At 38.8% G+C, this 25,785-nt stretch overlaps 1 protein-coding gene across 2 annotated transcripts; it reads left to right on the forward strand.

Annotated features, from left to right (window-relative positions):
- The first annotated feature begins 249 nt into the window (after window positions 1-249).
- On the forward strand, window positions 250-12,435 carry LOC131504414 (guanylate-binding protein 6-like). 2 transcript variants are annotated; one of them, XM_058716666.1, is made up of 6 exons: window positions 250-644; window positions 4,579-4,796; window positions 5,840-5,924; window positions 6,266-6,456; window positions 7,410-7,589; window positions 11,485-12,435. In XM_058716666.1, exons 2-5 carry the CDS (start codon window positions 4,707-4,709, stop codon window positions 7,581-7,583), a joined length of 540 nt encoding a protein of 179 aa, XP_058572649.1. In that variant the 5' UTR covers window positions 250-644; window positions 4,579-4,706; the 3' UTR covers window positions 7,584-7,589; window positions 11,485-12,435. The 2 variants fall into 2 exon arrangements, with proteins under 2 accessions (XP_058572649.1, XP_058572648.1); XM_058716665.1 differs by lacking the exon at window positions 11,485-12,435 and adding an exon at window positions 10,238-11,231 and having other exon boundaries at window positions 255-644.
- The last annotated feature ends 13,350 nt before the right edge of the window (window positions 12,436-25,785 follow it).

Consider the following 25,785-nt stretch of genomic DNA (forward strand, 5'->3'; position numbering starts at 1 on the left):
CTCTTAAGACCAGCAAGACCCTGGGTGATTGACCCCAAGACAATGATCCACCTGACCTTTGCTGCCCAGTTGCACCTACCTACCACTTTGTCCCACATTTTCCTTATATGAACCTGGAAATATTTTTTGGCACTTTGGGGACAGCCTTTGGGACACAAGTCCACTGTCTTCCCAGTGTCGGCCTCCCTGAAACAAATTCCTTTCCTGACTCGCCACCACTCTTCTCTCTGCCTTTGGGTTTTGTCAATGGCCAGCTGCCAAACCTAGTCTGCTTGCGGCCTCTGGAGCCAGCAGCTCTGTGCCCTTGGTCTCAGGCAGCAGTCCCTTTGTGGACAGGCGAGCTGGGGAGAAAATAAAGCTGGTTTGGTGCAATTTCCTAGGGCCTAACTGCAGAGTCATCGGGCTGCTCTCACTTGCTTCACCCTCATACCTTCTCTGGCTCTGGCGTCTGGGTTCCAGCAGGTTTTCCCCAAATAATTAAAAATAGCATGAAGTGCTTTTACTTTCAGGTTCAGCTTTATGCTCATTTCCTTTCTTAACAACCTCAGTTTGTTTTCAGCTTCTGTGGGAGAAGAAAACAGCAAGGCTGAGTTAAGAGGTACCTGGATGCTCATTCTTGAACAGAACAGCAATCTATGGCTCAGGTATGTTCATTTCTAAACTGTCTTTTACATGCACTTTAGGTTTGGGCTTAAAACCCTAATTTCTGACATAAACATGAGAACTCAGAAGAGGAATGCAATAGATACATGTAAATATGTAAGCTATAAAACCTTGTGTTTGAGATTTTCCACTTAACGCTGTTACATATTCTTGTTCTAAAATCTACACATTAAAAAAAATCTGAATTACAGAGGAAGTTTAAGACTACAATGAATTCTTACACACCATTCACTTGGATTTGCCCCTGTGGTGATATTTTGTGACATCTGCATGCTCTCTTTCTAAATAGATATGTAAGTTTTTCTATTAACATTCTTATTCTGATTATTATTTGGAGCAATAAGTAACAGAGGCTGTGACTCTTCACCACTAAATACTTTGGCACGTAGATCTTGGGATCCAGACATGCTTCTACTTTCTTTCTTTGGATCCATCTCATTCCCCCACAGCCATTCCTACCTCTCCCTCTGGCTACTATTCCGTCACTCTGGTAAGGACATCCCTGGCCATCCTGCTAATGCTTGCGGTGAATTCTCTGGGTATTTAACATAGCTAACCTCTCCCTTCTTCTAGGGCTCACTCTGTCTGCGTTGCCTCTGAAACCCCATGGTCTGCCAGTGCTGTCACCCCTTATAGTTCCCAGAGGCTTTTCTTCTTTTGTATTCCCAAACTGAATTAAGTCGTCTCCACTTGTAATTCAATGAACCCCTATCACTCACATCTCTCTCTCTCTCTCTCTCTCTCCTCAGGATTATTTCAGTTTAACCGGTCTACCATGTGCCCAACATGGGGACCAGGCAGAGAACAGAATAGTCAGGACACCGTTCTCCTCAAGCTTAGACCTTGGTGGAGATGATTAGAGTTGTGATCAACAGTAGAGTATAATCCTTGTTGCATTGTCCGTCATCTTCCTAGTTTGAGATGGTTACTGGGAAGTAGTGTTAACTATCCCCTTGTAACCATTCTTCCTTTCTCCCCTACTAATAGAACTCCTGCTTCTTTGCCATGCACATAGTTTCCCAGAATAATGATGGCAATTCCAGCCTCTCTTGTGGTTGTGTACGGGATAACCTAAGAAGCGATTTAGTTTACATAGACTTTACATAGTAAGGTAAAGAGTTAGTATTCTCTGCTTAGAATACAAATGACAGCACACCAGGGACTGCCCCTTACAGATGGTTGAGCATATGATAGGATCTGAAGCTTCCGTCCTTATGAAACACAACTACATACCATCCCCAGACTACTAACCCTGAAATTTATGAAGGAGAAATAAGTGTAAACTGCTTATGACACATTTCTTTCCTAACTGTCACAGCTAAGCCTAATTCTAACCTAATAGTTATCTTAGTATCACTCTGAGGGCAGGGGCTGCAGCTTATTTATCTTTTAATCCAAGCACACAAGCACAACATGTGGCAAATAATAGATGTTCAATCAATGAGTTGAAGTAAAAAAAAAGGGGGGGGGGCACAGTGAATGGGACTAGATATCAAGGAATAAAAATATGAAAAGATATCTTTCATAAACCTGAGCTGAACTGGAGCCCTGGGTGAAGCACTGAGCTGTGCCAGGAGAGAGCCAGGTCTAGAAACTGCTGAGTGGTTTGCAGCTGTCATCCTGACTCTGCAGAAACAAGAGGAGCCCATCGGGTCACAATAATACATTAGAGCAGGTATTGTGAAGATAGGAGAGTCAACAGAAATCCCGTAGAAGTTACTGATCATGGCATATGGGTAACCAATGTTTTTGAAGAAAATTATCTTGCCAGGTAATTGGGTGCCAAACATAGAATAGTAAAACAGACCTTCAGGCTTCTAGTCATGGGTCTACCATTTATTCACTATGTGCTTTTGGCAAATACCTTACTTTGACTTTCTGATCTCATTTGCAAAGTGAGTAGAAGAAGCCTACTTTGCAGGTTCTTGTTAGAATCAATGAGAGCAACACATCGGAGACTGGTGATACCCAGGATTTTGTCTCTAGCTTCATCAGAGATTTGGAGAATAATGCAGGCAGCACTCTGCAGATGGTCAATGGTAGCCCGCATTTTGTGCCATGGAAAAGTACAGAAGTGCTGATGTATTCATGCTTTGGATAACTCTGAGGCTAGAGAATGACTTTGTGGTCTTATTTTACTGTGAAGCTCTTCTGGGTTTGCAATTTTCCATTGTATCTGAGGAGACAACCTGTATGAGAAATGCTCTTCTCAGAGATTAAATATATATAATATATAAAATATAAAATATATAATATATAAAATATATAATATATAGTATATAATGTATAATATATATATTCCAAGAAAACTAAATTTCCAACAATTAATTCCTCAAAGTCGGTAGAATTTTAGTAGGAATATATACAATCTCATTTACCCTGCTTCACCTCATATCTACTTTATTTTTATTTTTATTGATATAAATGACATATAACATTTTATAAGTTTAAGGTATAAAACTTGTTGAATTGATATATTTATATATTGCAACATGATTACAATCATATTAGTCTTAACTAACATCTCTATCATGTCACTTAATTATCATATGTGTGTGTATGTGTGTGCTTAGCAACTTTGAAGTTTATAATCTGGTGTTGTTGTCTATAATCACTATGCTGTGCATCTCTAGGACTTATTTATTTACTAGTTGCAAGTTTATACCCTTGTAAACCACAAACGTCCACTTCCCCCACCTCCCAGCCCCTGGTAATTACCCTTCTACTGTCTTTATGAGTTCAGGTTTTTTAGATTCCACATACAAGTGCTGTCATAGAGTATTTGACTTATCTCACTTACTATAATGCCCTTGAGGTCCATACATGTCACAAACAGCAACATTTCCTTATTTCTCATGCCTGAACAATATCCCACTGTATATATGTACAGAATTCCTTTATCCATTCATCTATTGATGGATATTTAGGTTTCCATATCTTGGCTATTGTCACTTATGCTGTGATAACATGAGAGTGCATATATCTCCTTGAGATCCTGATTTCAATTCTTTTAGATAAATACCCCTAAGTGGGATGCTGGATAATATGGTAGTTCTATTTTATTTAATTTGAGAGAGAGAGTGAGTGAGTGTGCGTGTGTGTGTGTGTGTGTGTGTGTGTGTGTGAGAGAGAGAGAGAGAGAGAGAGAGAGAGAGAGAGAGAGAGAGAGAGAGAAGCAGGCGAGGGGAGGAAAGGGAGGAAGAGACAGAGTCCCAAGCAGGCTCTGCACTGACAGCACACAGAACCTGGAGGGGGAGGTGAGGGGTTCAATCTCACAAACCATGAGATCATGACCTGAACCGAAATCAAGAGTCAGATGCTTAACTGACTGAGGCACCCAGATGCCCCATGGTAGTTATTTTTTAATTTTATGGAACTTCCATACTGTTTTCCATAGTGGCTGAACCAAATTACAATGTACATTTCTACCATCCGTGTACAAAGGTTGTCTCATTTCCACATCCTCACTAATGATTGTCTCTTGTCTTCTTACTATTAGCCATTCTAACAGGTGTGAGGTGACATCTCATTCTGGTTTTGAGATATCTCTTATTTTCCCGATGATTAGTGATCTTTTCATTTACTGTTGGCCATTTGGATGTCTTCTTTGGAAATATGCCTGTGTAGTTCCTCTGCTGATTTTGTAATTGATTGTTATTAAGTTGTGTGGTTGTCCACTGTGTTTTTATGCCTCATTTGGAAATTCTTTTTCCAAAAGATATCAGAGCATGTTAACTGAAAATAGATACTGAAAATTTTTAAGTGCAGTGATCAGGAGGAAAACACTTATTTAGTAGGAGGAGATGGGATTTATAAAAAGTTTCAAACTTCATAGCGTCTTTAAAAAATCATTTTAGAATTTATAGTTTCTAATTTTGAATCTCATTGATACCCTAAACTTCTTGCCTCATTCAGGGCTGGGGATTCTGGTGACCTTAGTGGATGCCTTCAACAGTGGAGCGGTTCCTTCTCTGGAGAACACGGTGATATCTGTGTCCTAGTGTGAGGACTCAGTGGCTCTGCAGAGTGAGGTTCCCACAGAAATGGTCGTGGCAGTACCAGACCTGGGCTATGGAGCCGCCCCCACAGAGCAGCCCCCCCAAAATGACGAGGAGTTATGGAAGAAGTACATGGTACTTAGTCTTAATAGTTGATTCTTCATGTTACCCCCTCTACCTAAAGGGCACCTGATTGGCCATAGATTAGCTAACATTCACAGCAGAAGGATGCTGATTATTCTGAATAAGAGAGTTAAAGGGACACTATTACTCTATTTTATCTCCTTCTCCTCCAAACGCAGGCACTTTATCTGGAAATCTGTCTAATCTCTGAAGCAAAGTCAGTACAGACACTCAGATGGCCTCCTTGACGGAACATCTAGTTTCCCTGTGGGCTTGAAACATGCTTCAGTTATTTTGAGCTGACTGCTTTTTCTGTGCACTCTCACCCATTCAATCCAAAGTTCTCTGGGAAGATTGTTACCAGATCATTCTTTACCTTTATTTTACTTTGAGTTGTATGACTGTGAATCATGCCTTGTAGATAGCATTACAGGATGCCATAGCTGCACAGAGCCATAGAGATCATATAATACGAACTCAACATTTCACAAGGAAGGCTCAGGGAGTTCAGAAACTTAACCAATAGTCTTGAAGGAGTATTTCTGAGATGGTAGTAATTCAAGTTTTGTTGAACAGTAATTCACACACCATAAGTTTCATGCAGTGAAACTGTACAATTGACAAAAATGTACAAATGTAAATGTACAGTGATTTCTTTCACACAAGGAAGGTGGTCTAAGAAATCTTCCTGGAAGAGGAGTGTGACATACATTTTGAAAGATTTGTACGTATCATCCAGGGTGGAAGTTACTGGAGGAGTCACAAGCCGGAAAAAAAAAACCCAGCATGTGAAAAATATGAAAGCATCTGAGGTTACACGTCTGGAAAACTGTACTTTCTTCTGACGGGTGGAACCTAGCACGAGTGGAGGGAAGCAGCATTGGCAGACGAGGCTGGAGGAATAGTGAGACAGGCAGGGTCTTAGAACATGCATTTGTAGGTGGGGGGCGGGGAACAACTAGGGAATTTGATCAGGGCAGTTTTTTTCTCAGAATATTTCAACGGAAGTTCAGGTTAGACCTGCCTGATATGTCTCTGCCCTTTGTGGTTCCCAGAGTTTAGTGCAGATGAAGAAGGAACTAGAGGGAAGCTGCATGAAGAAAGATGAGCTTCTCCATGAAGCACGAGAAGCCTTAGCAGGTATGGGGAGGGCTCTGGGCATGATGGGGAGGGAGGTTCCTGCCAGGCCCTCTGAGACCTCTGACAGGAAGATCTTCTCGAAGCAAGGAGTTTCCTCTCCTGTGGAAGACATGCTCTGCTAAATCTGAAAATAATAAGACAAGGTGTGGTTGTTCGTCGGCCAGCCAGTCAGGGGGCCTTTCCCACCTTGTTCTCAAACCTGCCCTCGATGTGTGGTCACGAGTTAAATTTGGACATTTCTGTCTGCTCTTCCCAGACAGTTTGGTGTCTGAGAAAGTGGTGGTTGTGGGACAGAGGGTTGTTGCTTTCAGGCTTAACCATTGTTTTCTTGCCTGGAGCAGAGGAGCAAGCCAAAAGAGAGACAGCTGAGAAGGAAAAGCGGCTTCTTGAGAAAAGGTGTAAAATGCTGCAGCAAAAGTTAGAGACTCTAGAAACAATTTTCCAGGAATCCATGGCCCAGATGAGAGAGGAGATAAAGAGAGAGAGAAAAAACCTTCTGAGAGGGCAGAATGAGAGGATTCAGAGGCTGGAGGTAAGCCTGGCTCGGGTCTGGGCAGTGACTGCAGAAGAAAGCCCTGGAACCCTAGCAAGGGAGGACTGAAAGTTAAAGCAAAGCCAGACAGAGAAGCACTGCTGTCATTTACTGCACCCAATTCACTACAAGCCCTGAATCTGTAATGGCTTGTGTCAGGGCTCGTGGGCTGTGTTCACGCTGAGTTTCTGGAGAGTCCCATAGGAACTTGGTAGCTCCAAGAATTTCCGGAATATAAATCACCTTCCCAGGACATGTGCTGCTGTTCTGAGGGATTCCTGGATGATCTCATGGAGCCAATATTAAATGGGGTCCTCAGATTTATCATCGAAGATGTCCTAACTGGGTGTATGTAATAAAAGCAGCAATTGGTTCACTTTCCCAAGATTATTGCCAGTTTTCAGGCACCCTACCCACCCAAAGACCCTAAGATAGATCCCTGCTGACCTAAAACCATCAGATATGTATAGACTCAGAAGTGAGGGGGACTGATACCTCCGAACCTGTAGCTGTCCCCAGGAGAGGATGGCCTGTCTGAGTCAGCCTGCGACATAGGGGAAATTCTCTCTTCTCCCGACTGGAAGAGTTTGCATCAGATTTCTCAACCAGCTTAGACATTCCCATTATTTCTAAGATGTGGGTGAGCATTTGTGCCATTCAGATGAAAGAGTCCCTCCTAAATAGCATTAATAGAATATCATACAATTGTCCTCACACCTGTTTAGCACCCTCGCAAAACCTTAGTGATGGATGAATATAAGTAAGGTGGTACTGTGCTTCTTATTCTCCAGTCCCAAACCAGGAGATATTCCTGCTGTAAATGATCTAATAAGAGAGAATACTTGAAAAAGGAAAATGCAGATAATTTTATAAACTATTAATATGTAACCTTACTCCTGAAAGTTTGGGATCTTTAAATGTTTTTCTTTTATGAATGTATCACACAATTTTAGGCCCAAACAAAAATCATGACTGGTAACAAGCAACATACTGAAACTGACTGCACTCCAAAGATAATGGAGAACAATGACAGAGAAGATACTTCGCAGCCTTCATGGTGGCCTCAAATTTGTGAGCTGCTACAAGAGTTGATTTTACTAATGGTCAAGTTTTTCTCTTGTATATAATTTCAGGTAATTTTCACAAGTTTTCATAACAGCTTTTTGATATAGCTTATTTTCACGCATATGTACCTTTTCTATTTTTCAGCAAAATTTAACAGAAAAATAGAAAAGTAGAAAACAGAAAAAATAGAAATGCCCTACTATAGGGCATCAATGGTTGACAAAAGATAGAGTAAATGTGGCTGGACAGTTAATTTAAATGGATGTGGAAATAACTGATTAGAAGACAAAGAGAAGGTCAAATTTGTAGACTCCTGGAAAGAAACACATTGGAATATATTTATCAAGAAGTGCTTCTGAAAGTTGCATCTGAATAATTACTCAAATAGATATCCATAGTGTGTTCTTGAGTAGGACGGGCCAGCACCATATGCAAAGCAATTCTTTCTCGGTTTACCTGTAAATTTTATGCATTGCAAGTTAAAATTTCAAAAAGGCTAATTGTAAAATTTAAACGGAGCTGATCAAAAAAATCAAAAGCCAAGACAATTCAGAAGAGGTACAATGAAATGTATAGATCTACAAGAATTAGAACAGTGTGTCACCGAGCATAAATTTAAAAACATAAGAACAGAACACACCGTGTAGTCTAAAAGTAGATACCCCACCACATATAGGAATTAAGTGCATGTGAACAGTGTTATTTACGTACTTATTTTTTTAAGTATATTTATTTTTTTTTTTAGAGCAAGAGAAAGCACGTGCATACACACACACACAAGCAGGGGAGGGGCATACAGAGAGGGAGAGAGAGAATCCCAAGCAGAATGCGCACTGTCAGCCCGCTGCGCCACGTGGGGCTCAATATCACAAATCATGAGATCACGACCTAAGTCAAAATCAAGTCAGTCACTTAATTGACTGAGCCACCCAGGCACCTCCCCCAGTAATTTAAAATAACACTTTGGGGGCACCCAAGTGGCTCAGTCAGTTAAACAACAAACTTGATTTTGGCCCTGGCCATGATCTCACAATTTGTGAGATAGAACCCCACAGGCAGCAGGCTGACAGTGCATAGTCTGCTTGGGATTCTCTCTCTCCCTGTCTCTCTCTCTCTGTGTGTTCATTCCCCCACCCCAAAATAAATAAATGTTTTTAAGAAATAAAATAAAAAAGTAAAATCAGTGGGAACATACAGTTCAGTATGAACTACATAACAGATGTTGTCAGACAACTGGAGAGCTGTGTAGAATAAGAAGGTGAGTAGATCTATTGTAAATTTTGTGTAAAGTAAGTTCCAGCTTGACTTCAGATGAAACATCAAAAAGCTCCACAGAAACAGTAAATGTCAGATAATTATAAAATTATGTTGGAACATCAAATTTATTTTTAAATGCCATAAAACCCAAAGATGTATAAACACTGACAAAAACTACATTAAAATAAAGATAAATTCATTATAGTGAAAAAGAACCTAAAGAAATTCAGAAGCCAAGAATGTTCTGAAGAGACAGCCTTGATTTCTGTCAGAGGAAAGAGCTGATTTATATGAGTTATACATCATAAAGGGCCACAAATCAATAAAAGTGGGCAAGCTTTGAACAGATAGCTTATAGAAAAGCAAGATATTCAAGTAACTCAAAATAAGAGAAATGAAACAAAACTATAAGATGCAATATTTTACCTCCCATGCTATCAAACTGTGTTTCCAATGTTTCTGAAAACCTGTCCTTTCATGGAAGCCCAAATTGTATAGTATCTATTGCAAATTGTGTCTAATATATATTAAATGTTAATAGATGTCCATTTTGGCGCCACATATTCAGTTTTAAGGTATACACACACTCTCTCATACACACACAGTCATGAAAATTGTGTATTGATAACATGTCCATTGTGGCATTGTCTGTAACTCTAAAGATTGGAACTACTTATATGTCTATATGGGAGTGGTAATGTAAATTTCAGCATACTTCTACAATGGAAAATTATATAGCCAGAAAATTGAGAAATAGCACAATTTGTAATGACACAGAACTTACTAGATCTATTGTAATGTGGAAAAACTGGGGTGCCAACCAATGAGACTAGGGCACTATTTCTGCAAAAAAAAAAAAATGGAATTCATAATACTTATTGGTATACACATGAGGAACTAGCACTGTTGGTTGATTCTAGGGGAAACTAGGTTTCTGAGATCAGGAATGAGAGGAATACTTATTTTATTCGGTATAAACCTTTGTATCTTTGGAAATTTTACAAGGAGTATGTAATACTTGTTCAGGAGTATAAGAAAAAAAACCAACAATGCTGTTTATGGTGATGATGGTGGTGGTGATGATGACAATGATGATGGTATTTAGGAAATTTTACATTCTTAGAAAAGCATCAACCAGTTCAAAAGAGAGGTGTAATAGTGAGTGGGGGGAAAAACACATATCCTAATCTTGTTTATATTATAGGGTTGAATTCTACTTCCTTAAATTCTTTGAAAAATAAAGTCTGAATAAGAATATGATACAATTCTGAAATCCCAGCTTGCGTGTCTTCGCTTTCCAACTTCAAATTACAGTTTTAGATGTTAGTTGTATAGTGTGTCTGCGGCGTATCTTGATGTTTTTAGACTTCCCTTTCAGCTGATGTTTGCATGCTTTGCTTTTGTTATAATGAACTACTTCCAACTGCACAAGCTTGACATGTTAACACCTCTATTCTAGATACCTGGGCACAGTATTCAGACTTCTTCCAACAACCTCTACGATCCTCACCTTTATGTTGCAGACTGGTTTCTCCATAAAGTCTGGATTTCCTGAATTCTCTAAAGTGGGTTGGGTGGCCCTCCTTTGTGATCTCATTGTACCTATGGCATGATTTTGAAAACTTAAGTTACCCATTGACTCTGTTTCGCTGATGATACCTCACTACTAGGGACAAGTTTATCTTTATCATTGTAATCTTAGTTCCTATTTGCATGTCCAACACTTGATCAGTAACTGCAAAATGATGGTTGAACACATTCCCCACTCTCTAAAGATTCTTTTTTAACAAAAGGTTTATTTATTTATTTTTGAGAGAGAGAGAGAGAGAGAGAGAGAGAGAGAGCAAGCATGAGTGGGGAAGGGGCAGAGAAAGGGGAAGAATGAGAGAATCCCAAGCAGGCTCTGCACTGTCAGCACAGAGCCTGATGTGGAGTTCGAACTCATGAACTGTGAGATCATGACCTGAGCTGAGATAAAGAGTTAGATGCTTAACTGACTGAGCCGCTCAGGTGCCCAGTTCCTGTTTTCTATTATATATCCTCACTAATTATGACAGATGCTTTAAAGGACCCTTAAAACAAAGGGTATAGTTTTTGACATAGAGAACAAAGACAAAAGGAGATGTAGATAAAATTAAATTTCCTCATAACCTGCAGCCCAATGACAAATACTTGAGACAGGGAGAGTATGACATTCCTCCAGGAACTCCCAACTGTGTTAATATTAATGCTTTGCTAGTGGCAGAAACAACCTTACCTCGACAATAGTCAGACTTCCACGATCTTGTAAGTCTTCTTTAATATATGAAAATCCTCTTGGAGACTTTCTTTTTCTCTACCCCTCCCACCTTAAAAGTATGTAATCAATCACTCCTCACAACCCCAGTACAACTCCTTCTCTCCAGGAGTCCTGTCCCTGTGCTTCAATTAAAGACACCTTTTTGCACCAAAAATGTCTCAAGAATTCTTTCTTGACTGTTCACTCCTGAACCCTACATCAAATCACATAAGTTTTAAGATTCTAATACAAAGGGTGTGGAATGAATTAGGACTACAATTCCTAGGAAATAGGACTGTGAGGATATGCATGCTAATTGAGACTTGCTACAGTGTTCTTCCTGAGAGAAGGGCTGATTCATCATGTATTCAGTTCGAGTTTCCTATGACAACTACTCATGAATGACATCACTCACTTTTGACTCACAGGTCAAAGGAAAACATTTAAAGGAAAATATGAAAAGATACTCAACATCACTCATCATCAGGGAAATGCAAATCGAAATGACAAGATATCACCTCACACCTATCAGAATGGCTAAAATCAACAACACAAGAAAAAACAAGTATTGGTGAAGATGTGGAGAAAAAGGAACCCTCGTGCACTGCTGATGGGAATCTACACTGGTGCAACCACTGTGGAAGACAGTACGGAGCTTCCTCAAAAAATTAAAAATAGAACTACCCTACAATCCAGTAATCACATTACTGGGTATTTACCCAAAAAAACATGAAAACACAAATTCAAAGGGATACATGCACCCCTATGTTTATGGCAGCATTATCCGCAACAGCCAAACTATGGAAGCAGCCTGTGTCCACTGATAGATGAAGGGATAAAGAAGATGTGGTATATGATGTGGGAAACAAAGGCAAAAGAAAAAAAATACATTTCCTTACAACTTACAACCTGTTGACAAGTCCTTGAGACAGGCAGAGTGACCTTCCTCTAGAACTCCACTGCCTCAATGATGATACTTGGCTGAGGGCAAAAGGCAATCTTAGCTTAACATTATCCTGACCTCCAGGATCCTGTAAGTCTACTTTAACATATAAAAATTCCTTTGGAAACTTCTTTGATCTCTACCCCCCAAGATATAGGTGGGCAATCCTACTCCAAGCTTATGTGGCCCACTGATATACATCTGAAGGGTCTCATGACTGAGTTTTTACTAAATGGTAATAAATGACCTTTTCCTAACGGCAGCTAGCCCCCTCCAGGTCCTTAAAACCTTGTTTCCAAAATACCTTGGAGATTTATGCTATCTCTAACCCCCGCCCAACCTGAAGGTATATAATCAGTCACTGGTTTCAACCCCAGTGCGACTCTTTCTGCCCACTGGACCTGTCCAATATCTAATAAAAAAGAGATCAATGAAATTGTTGCTGATATCTCTTTATGCTTGTTTATGATCCATCATCCTTGAATTACTCACAATCAGGGAATTTTTCCTATGTGAATATTCCTTTTTTATCTGATAAACCCATGTGCCCTTCTGATGTTTTGAAATTGCAGTTGTTTTCTTCATTCCCACATGGATACATTCTTTCTGATTTTAGTAGTTCTCCATATGTCCTCTCTAACGACTTGACACAGGCATGTTGCAAGGATGTGTAACATTTTTTGTGTGTATAATTTTAGGTAGTGTTTTGGTGAGGGCTTCAAGAAGCTCCAATTAACTACATATACTCTGAACTTCCATTAGGGATTTTAATCAGCTTGTCTATTAAAAAAAATCAAATATATTCATATTCTAGGGTTTTCAAACTGAGCTGTTATTCTTAGGGATAATTTAATGTGACAATGATGAGGAAGCAAAAGGCAAGCTGAGGGCAAAACACAAGATAACACCCTGCAACACCCCCCCCCCCCACCAGGTGGGATATGTGTGACATTCCTTATGTACTCCTGGCTTCCCAAAACAAAGGAAAGGGAAAAACAAATGGTCAACTGATAGAGATCACAGTAGTGTAGGACATGAGTCTCCATCAGTTGGCAACTGTCTTCATGATTTATAAGAAAAAGGCAATCTCCAGAAATCTATAGATGCAACTTCCTAGAGCCCTAACATCACCCTCCTATTCCATAGGATAGAAAATCCTATATAATCAGTCACTCCTCAAAACCCCAGTGCAGCTCTTTCTGCCCACGAGTCCCGTCCCCATGCTATAATAAAAACACCTTTTTGCACTGAAAATGTCTCAAGATTTCTTTGTTGGCCATTGGCTCCTGAACCCTACTTCAAACCACATCAACAAGAAGCAGATTCGATTTTAATTAAAACAGTAATAATAATTATTGAGTGATTAGTACTACATATAAAGTCCAGAAATTAAGCATTTAGGACACCGTGAGACATGTCTGATTAATAACTTGTATCAAAGGTACCAGGAGAAATTCCAGATTAGAACTGTTTCATTACTTTGGTTTTTATGTCAATTTGTGGTGAGGAAAAGAAAAAAATCCTGCAGTTGTCAACTTATAAGGTATTTTATTTAAATGACTTTTTGTTAGTGATCATTGCTAGTAGTGTCTTCATCATTTAAAGGAGATGTACCACACATGTACAGTCTCTAAAACAGACACGAAGGACTACTTTGGAATTTTTGTAAACAGATGTGGAACAGTAAGTGTGAAGTGACCTCATGCCTTCTCATCTTCTAGTTAACTAGATATCTTTATAGAGACAAAGGGACTTACTCGTAATAATATAGATTTGTTAGCCAGTAATACTTTACTGCACAGATATTTGCAGATTCAAGGTCACAGAAAACAAATATGAAAACAAAGCATTGTATTCACCTTGGGCACTGTGATGTGATATAACAAATATACATTTGGTCTTTATCTCAGGTTCCTGGCACAGAGTTTTTAAAACTCTCGGAATTTCCTGAGTCATTGGAATGATTAGAGCACTTTTTTGTTATTCTTAATAATCCTCTTTCAACTACAAGGGAGTTTATGGTAATGGAATAACCTGGGAAGATGAAGGCTGGTAACCAGGGTAACTAATTATGTGATTAGAGGGTTAGGATTTTCAGCCCTTCTCCCCAAGGGGCAACAAGAGGTGAGGGGTTGCAGACTGACTTAATCACCAATCATGCTTGTATAATGAAGCCCCATAAAACCCCTAAACAATGGTGTTTGGAGAGTTTCTGGGTTGGTGAACACATGGAGATCCCGGGATAGTGGTGTGACCTGAGAGGGCATGGAAGCTGTGTTGCTTTATACCTTGCCCTCTGTAGTTCTTCTTCTGGAGCTTTTTCTCTGTATCCTTTATAATAAAACAGTAAACACAAGTGTTTCCCTGAGTTCTCTGCACAACTCCAGGAAATTATCAAACCCAAGGAGGGGATCATGGGAACCTTCAAACTGTCAAGTTGGTCATAAGTACCATAGGCCTGGGACTTGTGATTTTGAAAAAAAAAAAAATTTATGTTTTAACTTATTTCTGAGAGACAGAGAGAGAGAGACTTGCACACACACACAAGTCCCGGGAAGGGGGTGCAGAGAGAGAGGGAGACACAGAATCTGAAACAGGCTCCAGCTGTGAGCTGTCAGCACAGAGCCTGACACGGGGCTCAAACTCATGAACCGCAAGATCATGACCTGAGCCGAAGTCGGACGCCAAACCAATTGAGCTACCCAGGCATCCCAGTGGAACTTGTGATTGATGTCTGAAGTGGTACCGAGCCACTACCCTGTGGGGTCTGATGCTAACTCCACGTAGACACTGTCAAATTGATTTGAATTGTAGGACACCCATGTAGAGTATGAAGAGCTGGAGATGTGGTAGTTAATATGGAAAAAACCCACACATTTAGTGTCAGAAGTGTTCTAGGTGCAGAGGAACAGTTTTCCTTTAGAAAACAAATTAATTTTTTTAGAAAACTCTAAGCTACATTAGTGCATCTGTGGTTAAAGGACCAGGGATGTGTTAGGAATGCCAGTATCTTCTGTTTGTTTCATATTGTGAGGTAAATGAGAGTTAACCACAGTACTGTTTGAAAAAAATAAAAATAAGACACTGAAATCTTTTCCTGCTTGTTGTATCTACTCACCATTCAATTCAGAAAACAGAAACCATCAGAATTCTTGCCAGATGAAGACAAAGTCCTCAGTTCTGTTTGCTGCAGTTTATATGACTGACTTCACAAGGTCATGGAAAGACAGAATAACTATACTCTCTCCTCTAAGAAAAAGTACACAATGTGGTCATCTACATGACAATAATTTAAAAAATTCTCTTTGCTGGAATAGCATATATTATTCATCTTGCCATGTAGTATGTTTAAACACCTAAACAGCAATAGCAAAAGCTAAGCATCATCAGATTTAGAAAAAAATGAGGCAAAACAGGGAAATAATCAGAAAGTAGAGTTGAGAAGATTAGATATTTGCACCTTGCAAAACGTAAGTGCATGGTTTCAATGTCAATAGAGCCAGAGTTCTTAGAAACAGACCTATCTAAAGTCATGTTTCTGAGTCAGTAAATAATAATATTTTAATAAAAAGACAAAATACACACATACACATATACATAAGATGAGACTTTTATTTCAGGTAGCTGTACTCTTCCAATTTATATACACATGTAACTCCCACCAGACTAAAATGGAGAACATTAACATCCCATAAGCTTCCCTTATTCGACTAACCCAAAGTTAACTGCAATTCTGACTTTTATTACTACAGAATAGTTTTATTACAAATTTTGTGATATGAAAACTTTCCCAGAAGGAAAACAGGATGTATTTAATAAGATTAAGAAATATGTTTTGATTTTTTAGAATTAATTAAAAGTTGCCAATTAAAAAAATTTTTTTCAAAGTTTATTCATAATTTTGAGAGAGAGCTTGAGTGAGAGAAGGACAGAGAAAGGGAAAGAGAGAATCCCAAGCACACTCTGCACTGTGTGGAGCCCGACGTGGGGCTTGAACCCATGAACCATGAGATTGTAACCTGAGTTGAAATCAAGAGTCAGATGCTTAACCGAGTGAGTCACCCAGGTGCCCCAAAAATTACCAATTTTAAATGATCATGATGAGCTTGATATGTGATAGGCCTTTTATATGCATTATCTCAAGCTTCACAATCCTTTAGAATTGGGTAGATGATGGAGGAGGTGACAGAGAAAAGAAAGACAAGGGGCAGTTGATTTACACAAGTGTTATGCGGGCAGCTCCTTCTAGTTATTCTGTTTTTCTTCCACTTTCCTAATTTGACAGAGCTGTGAGGTAGGTTACATGCCCTTCTTGCTCCTTATTATGACTTCCAGATCATTTATCCCTTTTTTTAGCCCCCTAGCCCTCCCATAAAAAAAAAAAAAAACCACACAAAATGACAAAGAACAACAAAACGCATAAAGTATCTTTGAAGCACATGTCGTCAGACTCTATTACTCGTTACTCCCTGTTATTCCAGGGGTCCTAGATCTCACAGTCCTTTCATTTACTGAAGATTTTAGCACCTGATTCTTCCCCACTTTACCACTACTCTTGTTAATCTTGGGGCCTTCAGCATCCAGCAGACAGCCATCTAATACCACGACCTCTCGGTCTGTTGACTTTCTCATATCCAAAGTCTTGTCAACCACCTCACCTCAGCCTGGACATTTTTCCAACGGGAACTAAACCTCCCCCATAATCTCAATTGCAAGCATTCCACACAATCAGTCCTCAAGACCTCCTCCCATGCTGCCACAGCAAGTGGCCAATTCTCCTCCCTCCTCTTATTTTATGTTTCAGCAACATTTGACAAAGTTAATCAACCCTCCTTTCCTTCTTAAAGTATTTTATTTTTCTGGCTGCTTCTCTGTCATGCCCTCCTTGTTTTTCTTTATCTCGCCAGTAATTTTTTTTCAGTTTCCAATTCCATATCCTCTGACTTATTAATCTATAAATATTATACTTCTCAGTTTGAGAAATTTTTCTTAAGGACCATGGCTGGAGTAATCATATATAAATACAGTCCTGAAAATTTATATTTTCAGTCCTATCTTTACTCCTGAACTTTAAGCTTTTAAATTTAACTACCCATTTAACATGTCCACCCCTGTTTTCAACAAATATTTCAAATTTAACATATACAAACTAAAAGTCTTTATTTCCCCCATGATCCAATACCTGATCGTCCCATAGAGCCCTGTATCAGTAAGTAATAACTCCTTTAATTCACCCTTGATTCTAATTTTTCTCTCCAGACTTAAATTCAAACCAACAAGTCCTATCAGCTCTAAATTTGAAATACATCTAGAGTCAGGTCCAAGTTCACATCACCATCCACCTGGAATGCTAGACTTCTAACTCAACGATCATGCTCACTCTTGTACCCCTGTATTCCTGGCCTAGCAATATTCACTTTGAAAAAGTTAACTAGAAAATCATATGCACAAAGAGTTGCAATAAAATCATACACTTACAGGTGATTTTCAAAAAGTAAATATGTACTTGCACTATCACTTAAGTTGAGGAGTACATTTTTACAAATACTTTCTGAAGCTCAATCATAGCACCTTGTAATTTCAACTCCTTCCCTTCTCCCACAAGAAAACTATGGTAGACAATTTCTGATGTAGCCCCAATGATCCTAGTATCATTCCACTTCCTACTGTCCACACCCTTGTCACCCTTGTTCTATACTCTCCCCTTCAAGGGTGGACCAAATCTAGTGAACTGCTTCTAAGAATACAACAAAAGTTATGAGACTGTACTTCCATAACTAGGTTATAAACGACTGATTTCTCTTTCTCTCTCTCTCTCTCACTCTCATTCTCTCTCTCATTCTATCTCTCTCTCTCTCTCTCTCTCTCTCTCTCTCTCTCCCCCTCTCCAAGTCTTAAGATGACTGTGGTCCCAATTAGAGGCTCTAAAGCAGAGGATCTAGCTAAACTACACCTGAATTCTTGACATTCTGAGTCTCTGAGATAATAAATGTTGTTTCAAGCCACTGAGTTTTGAGGAAATTTATTATGCAGCAATAGATAACTAATTCAGACAACTTTCATCAGACTCCTAATGCCAGAGACTGCTATGGTCTATTTTTTAACTTTATATAAATTAAATTACATAGGATGTTTTATGTTTGACTTCCTTTGCTAAACATTATGTTTTTAGATTCACTCAAGCTGTTGGGTTCAGTAAAATCATTTCACTTTATAAGCCTATGAAAAATTTTCAATGTGATTGTCCCAATTTTTTACTTTCACTATCAATGTATAAGAATTTCCAATGTTCCCTATAGTCACCATTACTTAGATAGATCCAACTTTTAAATCATAATCATCTTGATGAGTATGGAATTTTAATTACAGGTTTAATTTGTTTTTCTTGGATAACTAGGGAGGTCAAGGACCTTTTCATATCTATTATTTGGATGTCCTCTCTTTGTCATGCATATTCAAGACTAGTATATTTTTCTAACAGACTTTCTTATTGTTGATGTAAAGATTGTTTTCTAGGGGCGCCTGGGTGGCGCAGTCGGTTAAGCATCCGACTTCAGCCAGGTCACGATCTCGCGGTCCGTGAGTTCGAGCCCCGCGTCAGGCTCTGGGCTGATGGCTCGGAGCCTGGAGCCTGTTTCCGATTCTGTGTCTCCCTCTCTCTCTGCTCCTCCCCCGTTCATGCTCTGTCTCTCTCTGTCCCAAAAAAAAAAAAAAAAAAAAAAAAAAAAGATTGTTTTCTATATTCTGAATTTGAGCTGTGTTAGTTCTTAATTTTTATGTAAACTCACCAATTCTTTGTCTACATTTAGTGTTCTGAGTCCTGTTCCCCAATCTGGAGGACGTGAAAATATTATCCTTGATATTTTCTATACACTTTGTTTTTTTCTTTCCTAGTTGGCTCTACAATCCACATGGAATTTTTTTTTTTTTTTTAATGCCAGAATGTATTGACAGTGCACTTGGTTGTTCACTTGGCTTAAAAAGAGAAATGACTGTCAATAAAAAGTTGGCTCTATTTAACTGAAATAATTTTTTTTCTTTTTTTACACTTATACAAATATTCTATAATAGACTTTTGGAAAGTTTTCCCAAAGGCAATTAAGCTTTTTGCTAATTAGGTATATGAAAGCTGGATTTTTTTCTGTTGCCATTTATCTGAACTGGCTAATACCTATTAGCCTTGTAAAAAGTGGCTAAGGATCAACCATATATTCCTCTATTTGTATAAATAAATGCTTAAATAATGTAAAGAAAGCCAGAAAGATGGGCACAAAAATATGGACCTGTTATCCTACTCTGGATGGAGAGATTAGATATGAATCATTTATCTTCTACATAGTTTCTGTATTTTTAACCATGAGCATGTGTTTATTTTATAATTAACCATTTTATAATTCAAAATCAATAAACATATTCCCAATTTTGAAAAAATAATCCATCTCATTTTAAAACACACTGAGATACTAAATAATTTAGATATTGCAACTCAATTATTTATTTAATTGGAAAGTTACTTACTAAAGAGTGACTATATATACAAAATTGTGTTTGTTGTATCAAAGGCCAGTTATTTAAAAGTAGGACACACTGTAAGAACCAGTAGAGTAGAACACAGAAGAGTTTGCATGAGTCGAGGAGAAAGGATGGCTTAGCTTGATGAATAAGTCAAGGGATTACAACCGTTGAAATCTGTATTCTAGGCAAGCAAATAGCCAGTTCAAATAAGCAGACCATCTGTGCAGAGTAACAAAGAATCAAGGCAGTCCTATAATATTTGGAAAGTATTTTACAGCAATCAGAGCTTCAAGTTCAGAACAAAATTCATGGTCAGGGTTCTAGTCCCTCAGAGGTGGACAGCTGTAAAACAGGTCAGGGTGCCATACAAAGCAGTGGTGAGATTTTGTGCAGTTGTCAGCATATGGGCTCAGAAGTGGAGGGCAAAGAAATCCAATCCTGGACTACTCTACTCAGTGGGATACAGGAGTTGAGGCATGAGATAGGAGTCAACTTTTGGATCTGGCAGCACTAAAATATGTTGGTCTTCAGAGACTGAAGTATTTTCTACATCAAGTTAGAGTGTACTTTGAAAATGAATAGGGTGCCTGAGAATGAGGGCTGGGGAGGACAACTAATAGAGCTCAAGGAAGTCCAGGTTGTGGAAAGCAACACTGAATCAGCAGAGCAGGGCTTCCCAGGGAGACCACTTTATCCAGTAGTCTCTTTCAAAGACAAGGAAACTTAGACACTAAGTAGACCTTTCCCATTAAAAACTCAACTTTAGCATTTGTAATATAGCAAAAACCTTGGATTGCGAGTAACTTGTTCTGTACTCTGTTCTGCAAGATGAGAACACATTTCTAATAAATTTTAACTTAATAAACGAGCGATGATGTCTTCCAATATGAGTAGTACATGATGTTGAACATCACATGATCACAACTGAGCCAATGGTTTTTGAAATTCACTTTGATATACAAGTTCTTTGGATTACAAGCATGTTTCCAAAACAAATTATGCTTGCAAACCAAGGTTTTACTGTATTTCACAAATACACCATCAAGAGCTGCTTAGATCTTGTCCTACTTTTACTTCTGTCAGTGGAGACCACACATTTTTGAATTTGCCTTACCAAAAAGTTAATGATCATAAACTTTCTGAATTCTTCACTATTAGAAAAAGTCTTATTTTACACAGACACATAAGTGATATTTTTTCTCGATATAGAATTCTAGGTCAAAATAAAGCGTTTTCTATGGTATCATGGATGGAAAGTTTGATTCTCTTTACATTGTAGGCAAACAGTATTTCATTAAAAACTTTCATTTTCTTTATCCTTGGAATTCAGAAATTACTCCAGGATTGATCTGATGATTTGTCTCTTCAGATGAAGCAATTTTTCTTAGAGTATCTTTTGATAATCATTTAGATTGCTTTTGCTTCTGTTCTTCCATCTGGAACTCCCAAAATGTAGATAATGCACCTCCCGGACCACTCTCTGTGTCTGTTTTCACGTTGTCTCTTTGTCCTTTTGTTCTGCTTTCGAAGATTCCTTGATTTGATTTTATTATTAATCAGTTTTAAGCAGTATCCATTCTTCTTCTTCAGTGCTTCTTTTGATTTTATATGTCAAAGTATGCATCTTTTTATTTTGAGACTATTTTTGTGTCACAAAATAGTCCTTTCTCCATGACAGCCTTCTCATTTAATTAGAGCAAAGTCACATCCATTCTCACTGAGGATGCAAATTAGAATTTCCTAGATTGCTGTTCTGCTCTCCATATTCTCCTTTTTTCAATTTTGTATATTTACCCTGATTGTTTAGCTTAGTCAAGCTCTTTTGAATTACTGATTTACCACAGCTGTCTAAATATATATTTGTATATGTGGTTGATCTATTCTCTCATCATGTCATTGAAAATCCAGATCAGTGTTCCTTAACGAAGGAAGCACTAGTGAATTAGCTCAGCCTAGGTGCCCACCATTATACCAGTAAACTGTGGCCAGTGGAAAAACGATCTATGAGAGGCTATAATTCAATCAACTACCCATCCCAAATTTGTATCACATTTTACAAATATTGCAGATACCACAGGTTACTTGTTCATTCGTCTATTTATTCGTTCATTTTAATTAGTATTTGTTAAGTACCCATTTTATGTTATGTAGCATTTGAAGTGCTAGGGATACAGCTGTCAACAAAACAGGTACAAACAACCCATCACATGGAACGTTCTAATAAATGAAGATACGAAAAAAATAAACATATGAAATAGTAAAATATATCAGATGGTGGTAACTGTTATGGGAAAAACAGAGGGGAGAGATAGAAATTTAGGTCAGAGAAGGAGGGAGGTTTGCAAATTCAATTACAGAGATGCCATGTAGATATCTAAAGGAAGAACTCTGCTATGTAAAAGGAGCAGCCATGTGCAGTGTATTGAACTAAAGAATCTTTGGCGTGTTCTAGGAACAGTAAGAAAGCAGCAGTGTGCAGATGAGTTGAGGAAGAGAGCAGAAGCCAGATTTATTGAGCCAATATAAAGCCTCTGGTTTACAGGTCTTTTAAACATGTAGTGAAGTCACTGAAAACTTTTGGGCAATGAAATTACAGTATCTGACTTACATCGTAAAAAGGACAACAATGGATGCTGAAAGGGGGCAAGAAAGAAAGAATGGAAGGCAGAGAGACCTACTGGAGTTTCCTGCAATAATCTCGACTGGAGATGCTAGAGGCCTATACCAGGGAGACAAGTGGAAAAGTGTTGAAAAGTGGTCAGATTATGGATCTATTTTAAAGGTAGAGCTGTCATTTCCTATATACGTGTCATTAGATAAATAAGCACCTAGATGTCCAATACAGATATCAAATTTTAGAAGTGAAAAAAATGGAGGTAGAATGAAGAGAGGAAGTAAGAAAACACACTTAGCCCAGTTTGGTAAAGTTTATCTAATATTGGTATACTCCAATATCTAAGATAATAAATTCACATTTTCTTAGCTTTAGTTTCTCTAAAAGCAGAGCCTAGAAATAATGGCTTGCTCATTGGTGCTCTAATTGGGAATACAATCCCAGAGAGTAGAAATGAGAAATGGAATGAAATAGGGAAAGGAGGAAAGTCAATAAAAGAATGGGGTGATCAAGTTGGGCACTTCTGGTACAGAGCTGCTTAATTCCACTGGGAGATTTGGGGAGTGTTACAAAATGTATTTCATTTTTTTTTTTAATATTCATTTATTTTTGAGAGACAGAGAGTACACACGAAGAAGGGAAGGGGCAGAAGTACTAAGAAGTACACATGAGCAGGGAAGGGGCAGAGAGAGAGGGAGACACAGAATCCGAAGCAGGCTCCAGGCTCTGAGCTGTCAGCACAGAGCTGGACGCGGGGCTCGAACTCCCGAACTGAGAGATCATGACCTGAGCCAAAGTTGGACGCTTAACCGACTGAGCCACCCAGGTGCCCCACAAAATGTATTTCAAAACTATTCCCCCAAGAAGTTGAAAAAGGAAAGCATGGACGCTTCAGCACCCAACCCTTACTGATTAAGGAGGTCGGACCCATGTTACCTTTGAGTTTTGCAAGAATGAGCGCTAGGCATGTTCTAAGGTTGATCCAGACTGCAGCATCAAAAAAGCCTCAGGGCAGGAAACAAATGGTATAGGTACGAGCCTGAGGCAAAGGGTTCACCAGCATAAAGCCTGTCCCAGCCCATGTGGAATAGGTTGCAACACCAGGACCTAGACTATGAGGTAGAGCCATGAGAAATCTGACGTGGTGCAAAAGGGCTGCCTGTACAGTACAGTGCGCAAGACCACCTGATCCACTTGCTCTCTCCATTAGGATCAGTCAATCATACAGTCCCCTTCAGGGTGTCCTCAGATGGAAACTGCAGGGATTTCATAAAGGAGGTTTAGTGGGAAAAGTTATCTCCTGCTTCAAACAGCAGGCTTTGAGACCATAATTGATATTCTTGACCTCCCTCTTGTTCCATCCATTCTAGATTTCCTTAACCTTCAGCCGGCCCTTTGGATATTTTAAGTTGCTTGTGGATGTGGGGTGAGCATTATTTCTCCCTAGGGAATCTGAACGCTTAGTTATCTTGATTTTTGTTGAGTGGTGGCTGCTGCCATTGCCAGTACAAAAATCAATCACAAACAAAAACAAAAACAAATAAAAAATAAAACAAAAAAACCCACAAGCTATGCTCTATGTTCCAGATATACGCCTCTGTGCATCCACTATATAACTCCAGTCCTCATTGTAATCTGGGTAAATTACTCTGGTCCTATATTTTTGCTTAAAAATTTACCCTAGAATTTAGTGGTTTAAAGCAACAAACATTTTATTACAGCCAATGATTTCACAATCATCTATGTCAAAAATTTGGGCCAGAGTTGGCTGAGTGACACTTCAGCTCCAAGGAGTTCCAACTGAAGATACTCTGGTATTCAGTTAACAGATGGTTTAGAGGGTTCAGGATGGCCTCATTTACATGCTTGGGTCCATCTGGGAATGTCAATTGAAGTGTCTACATTAGTTTTCATCTCTGGTTGTACTAGTCTGTACATTTTCATCTCTAGTTGTACATCTTACATGGCATGCTAGGGATCCCAAAGAACACTGTAAGCCTGTTATTTTTTTCTTTTCATGATTTTCCAAGCAACTAACAAGAGTCCACAATTCTGAAATTCTTATAATTTCCATGGACCCATACTGTTTAAAATCTCAGAGCATAATCTAATGCTCATTTTCAACCTGCACTTTATCTTAATTTACTTACATGTTAGAGATTATCATACCACTTATCACCACTGATGGAGCCCTTATAACTCTTTGCTGAGTAAATTATCCAGTCTGAATACCACCATTAGGGTTGCTTTCTAGGGTCTCCATTATCACCTGTCTTAGTCTGGATACTCCTCAACTCAGAACCTGAGACAAAGGCCTGAGTGAAAACAGTTGTTTTTAGAAAAATGATCCCAGGAAAGGATATAGGGATTAGGATAGAGGATCAGGAGAGTAAAACAGAAAAGGAGGGAAGGTCAATGAAAGAAGAAGTCATTGGGTTGGTCACCAGTGTGAATAATTGCTAATTGATCTCGCCAGAACTTTCTGAGATACTTTATGAAAAGCATCTCAGAATGGAATATACAGGAAAAACAATAGGAAAGAATTTCCTCATTGGCTTCCATTCCTATAAATGTTAACTTCACTTACACTTTGTAGTTGTACATGAAAGAACATCAGGTAAATTCTCATTAGAGCCCAACACTGCAAAAGCATAGAAGAAATGAAGCACCAGCCCAGGGGAGAAACCACTCAATGATACCTATACAAACCTGCAGAAATGGTAACAACGGCAGAGGCTAGAGTAAGATATAAGGCCAATATAATTTAGAATTCCTGTGCAAGAAATTTTCAATACAACTGAGAACCTCAATTCAGGGTATGACATTATATGGCAATTCTAATTCAGTGTTCAGGTTTTTCTATTTACAAAAACCAAATGGAAAATTAATTGCTGGTGCACATAGGGATAGCCCCCAAAGACATTGATGTAGAGAAATCTTCCCTATGGATAGAGCTTCAAACAACAGGGTATCAGTTTTGTATAAAGGTATGAAGTAACAATATACATAGAATTTTGAGCAGTGGCAATGGTTTATCTAGTTGGCCACAGTTTAGAAGGAGCATGACTAGATAATCAGAGATAAGGAAGTCTGAATTAACCTAGACAGTGGTCATATAAAGTATGTGGATCTTTATGTCAACGTTTACTAAAGAGGATACATTTCATAAAGACACTAAGCAATCGGGTGGTTAGAATGACCTGTTCAGTAGATTTGAGCCACTCTTTCTCCTCAGCCACCCATTTCTTCAGAGTAGACTTGGCTGCAGGGATGCAGGATTCATATGAACCTATTAGCCTGAACTCCATCTCACCAAGGCTAATCTCACTGCATGTCAAATGTTTGACCTGAAGGCAAAAGAGATCAATGCTGAACCTTTAATGTGTTACCATCCATTGAGCATACCAACCGGCCACTAAATGACAAGGTTATCACATGTCCCTTTATACCCTGAAGGAGGGAGGGTTTTTGCTTACTGGAATTAGGTGTGAGTATGGATTTGCCGCCCCTGCTTAGAGTGCTTTGGCTACCACCTGCCAAGGACTCATAGAGTCTGATTTATTGTCAAAGATTCCTATTAAACATCACCTTAGACAAGTTTCTGACTTTACCATAAAGAAGTAAAACAAAGTGAATATAACCACAAATCCACTAGTC

The sequence above is a fragment of the Neofelis nebulosa genome, chromosome 2 (genome assembly GCF_028018385.1).
Source record: "Neofelis nebulosa isolate mNeoNeb1 chromosome 2, mNeoNeb1.pri, whole genome shotgun sequence".
NCBI classification, from domain to species: domain Eukaryota; kingdom Metazoa; phylum Chordata; class Mammalia; order Carnivora; family Felidae; genus Neofelis; species Neofelis nebulosa.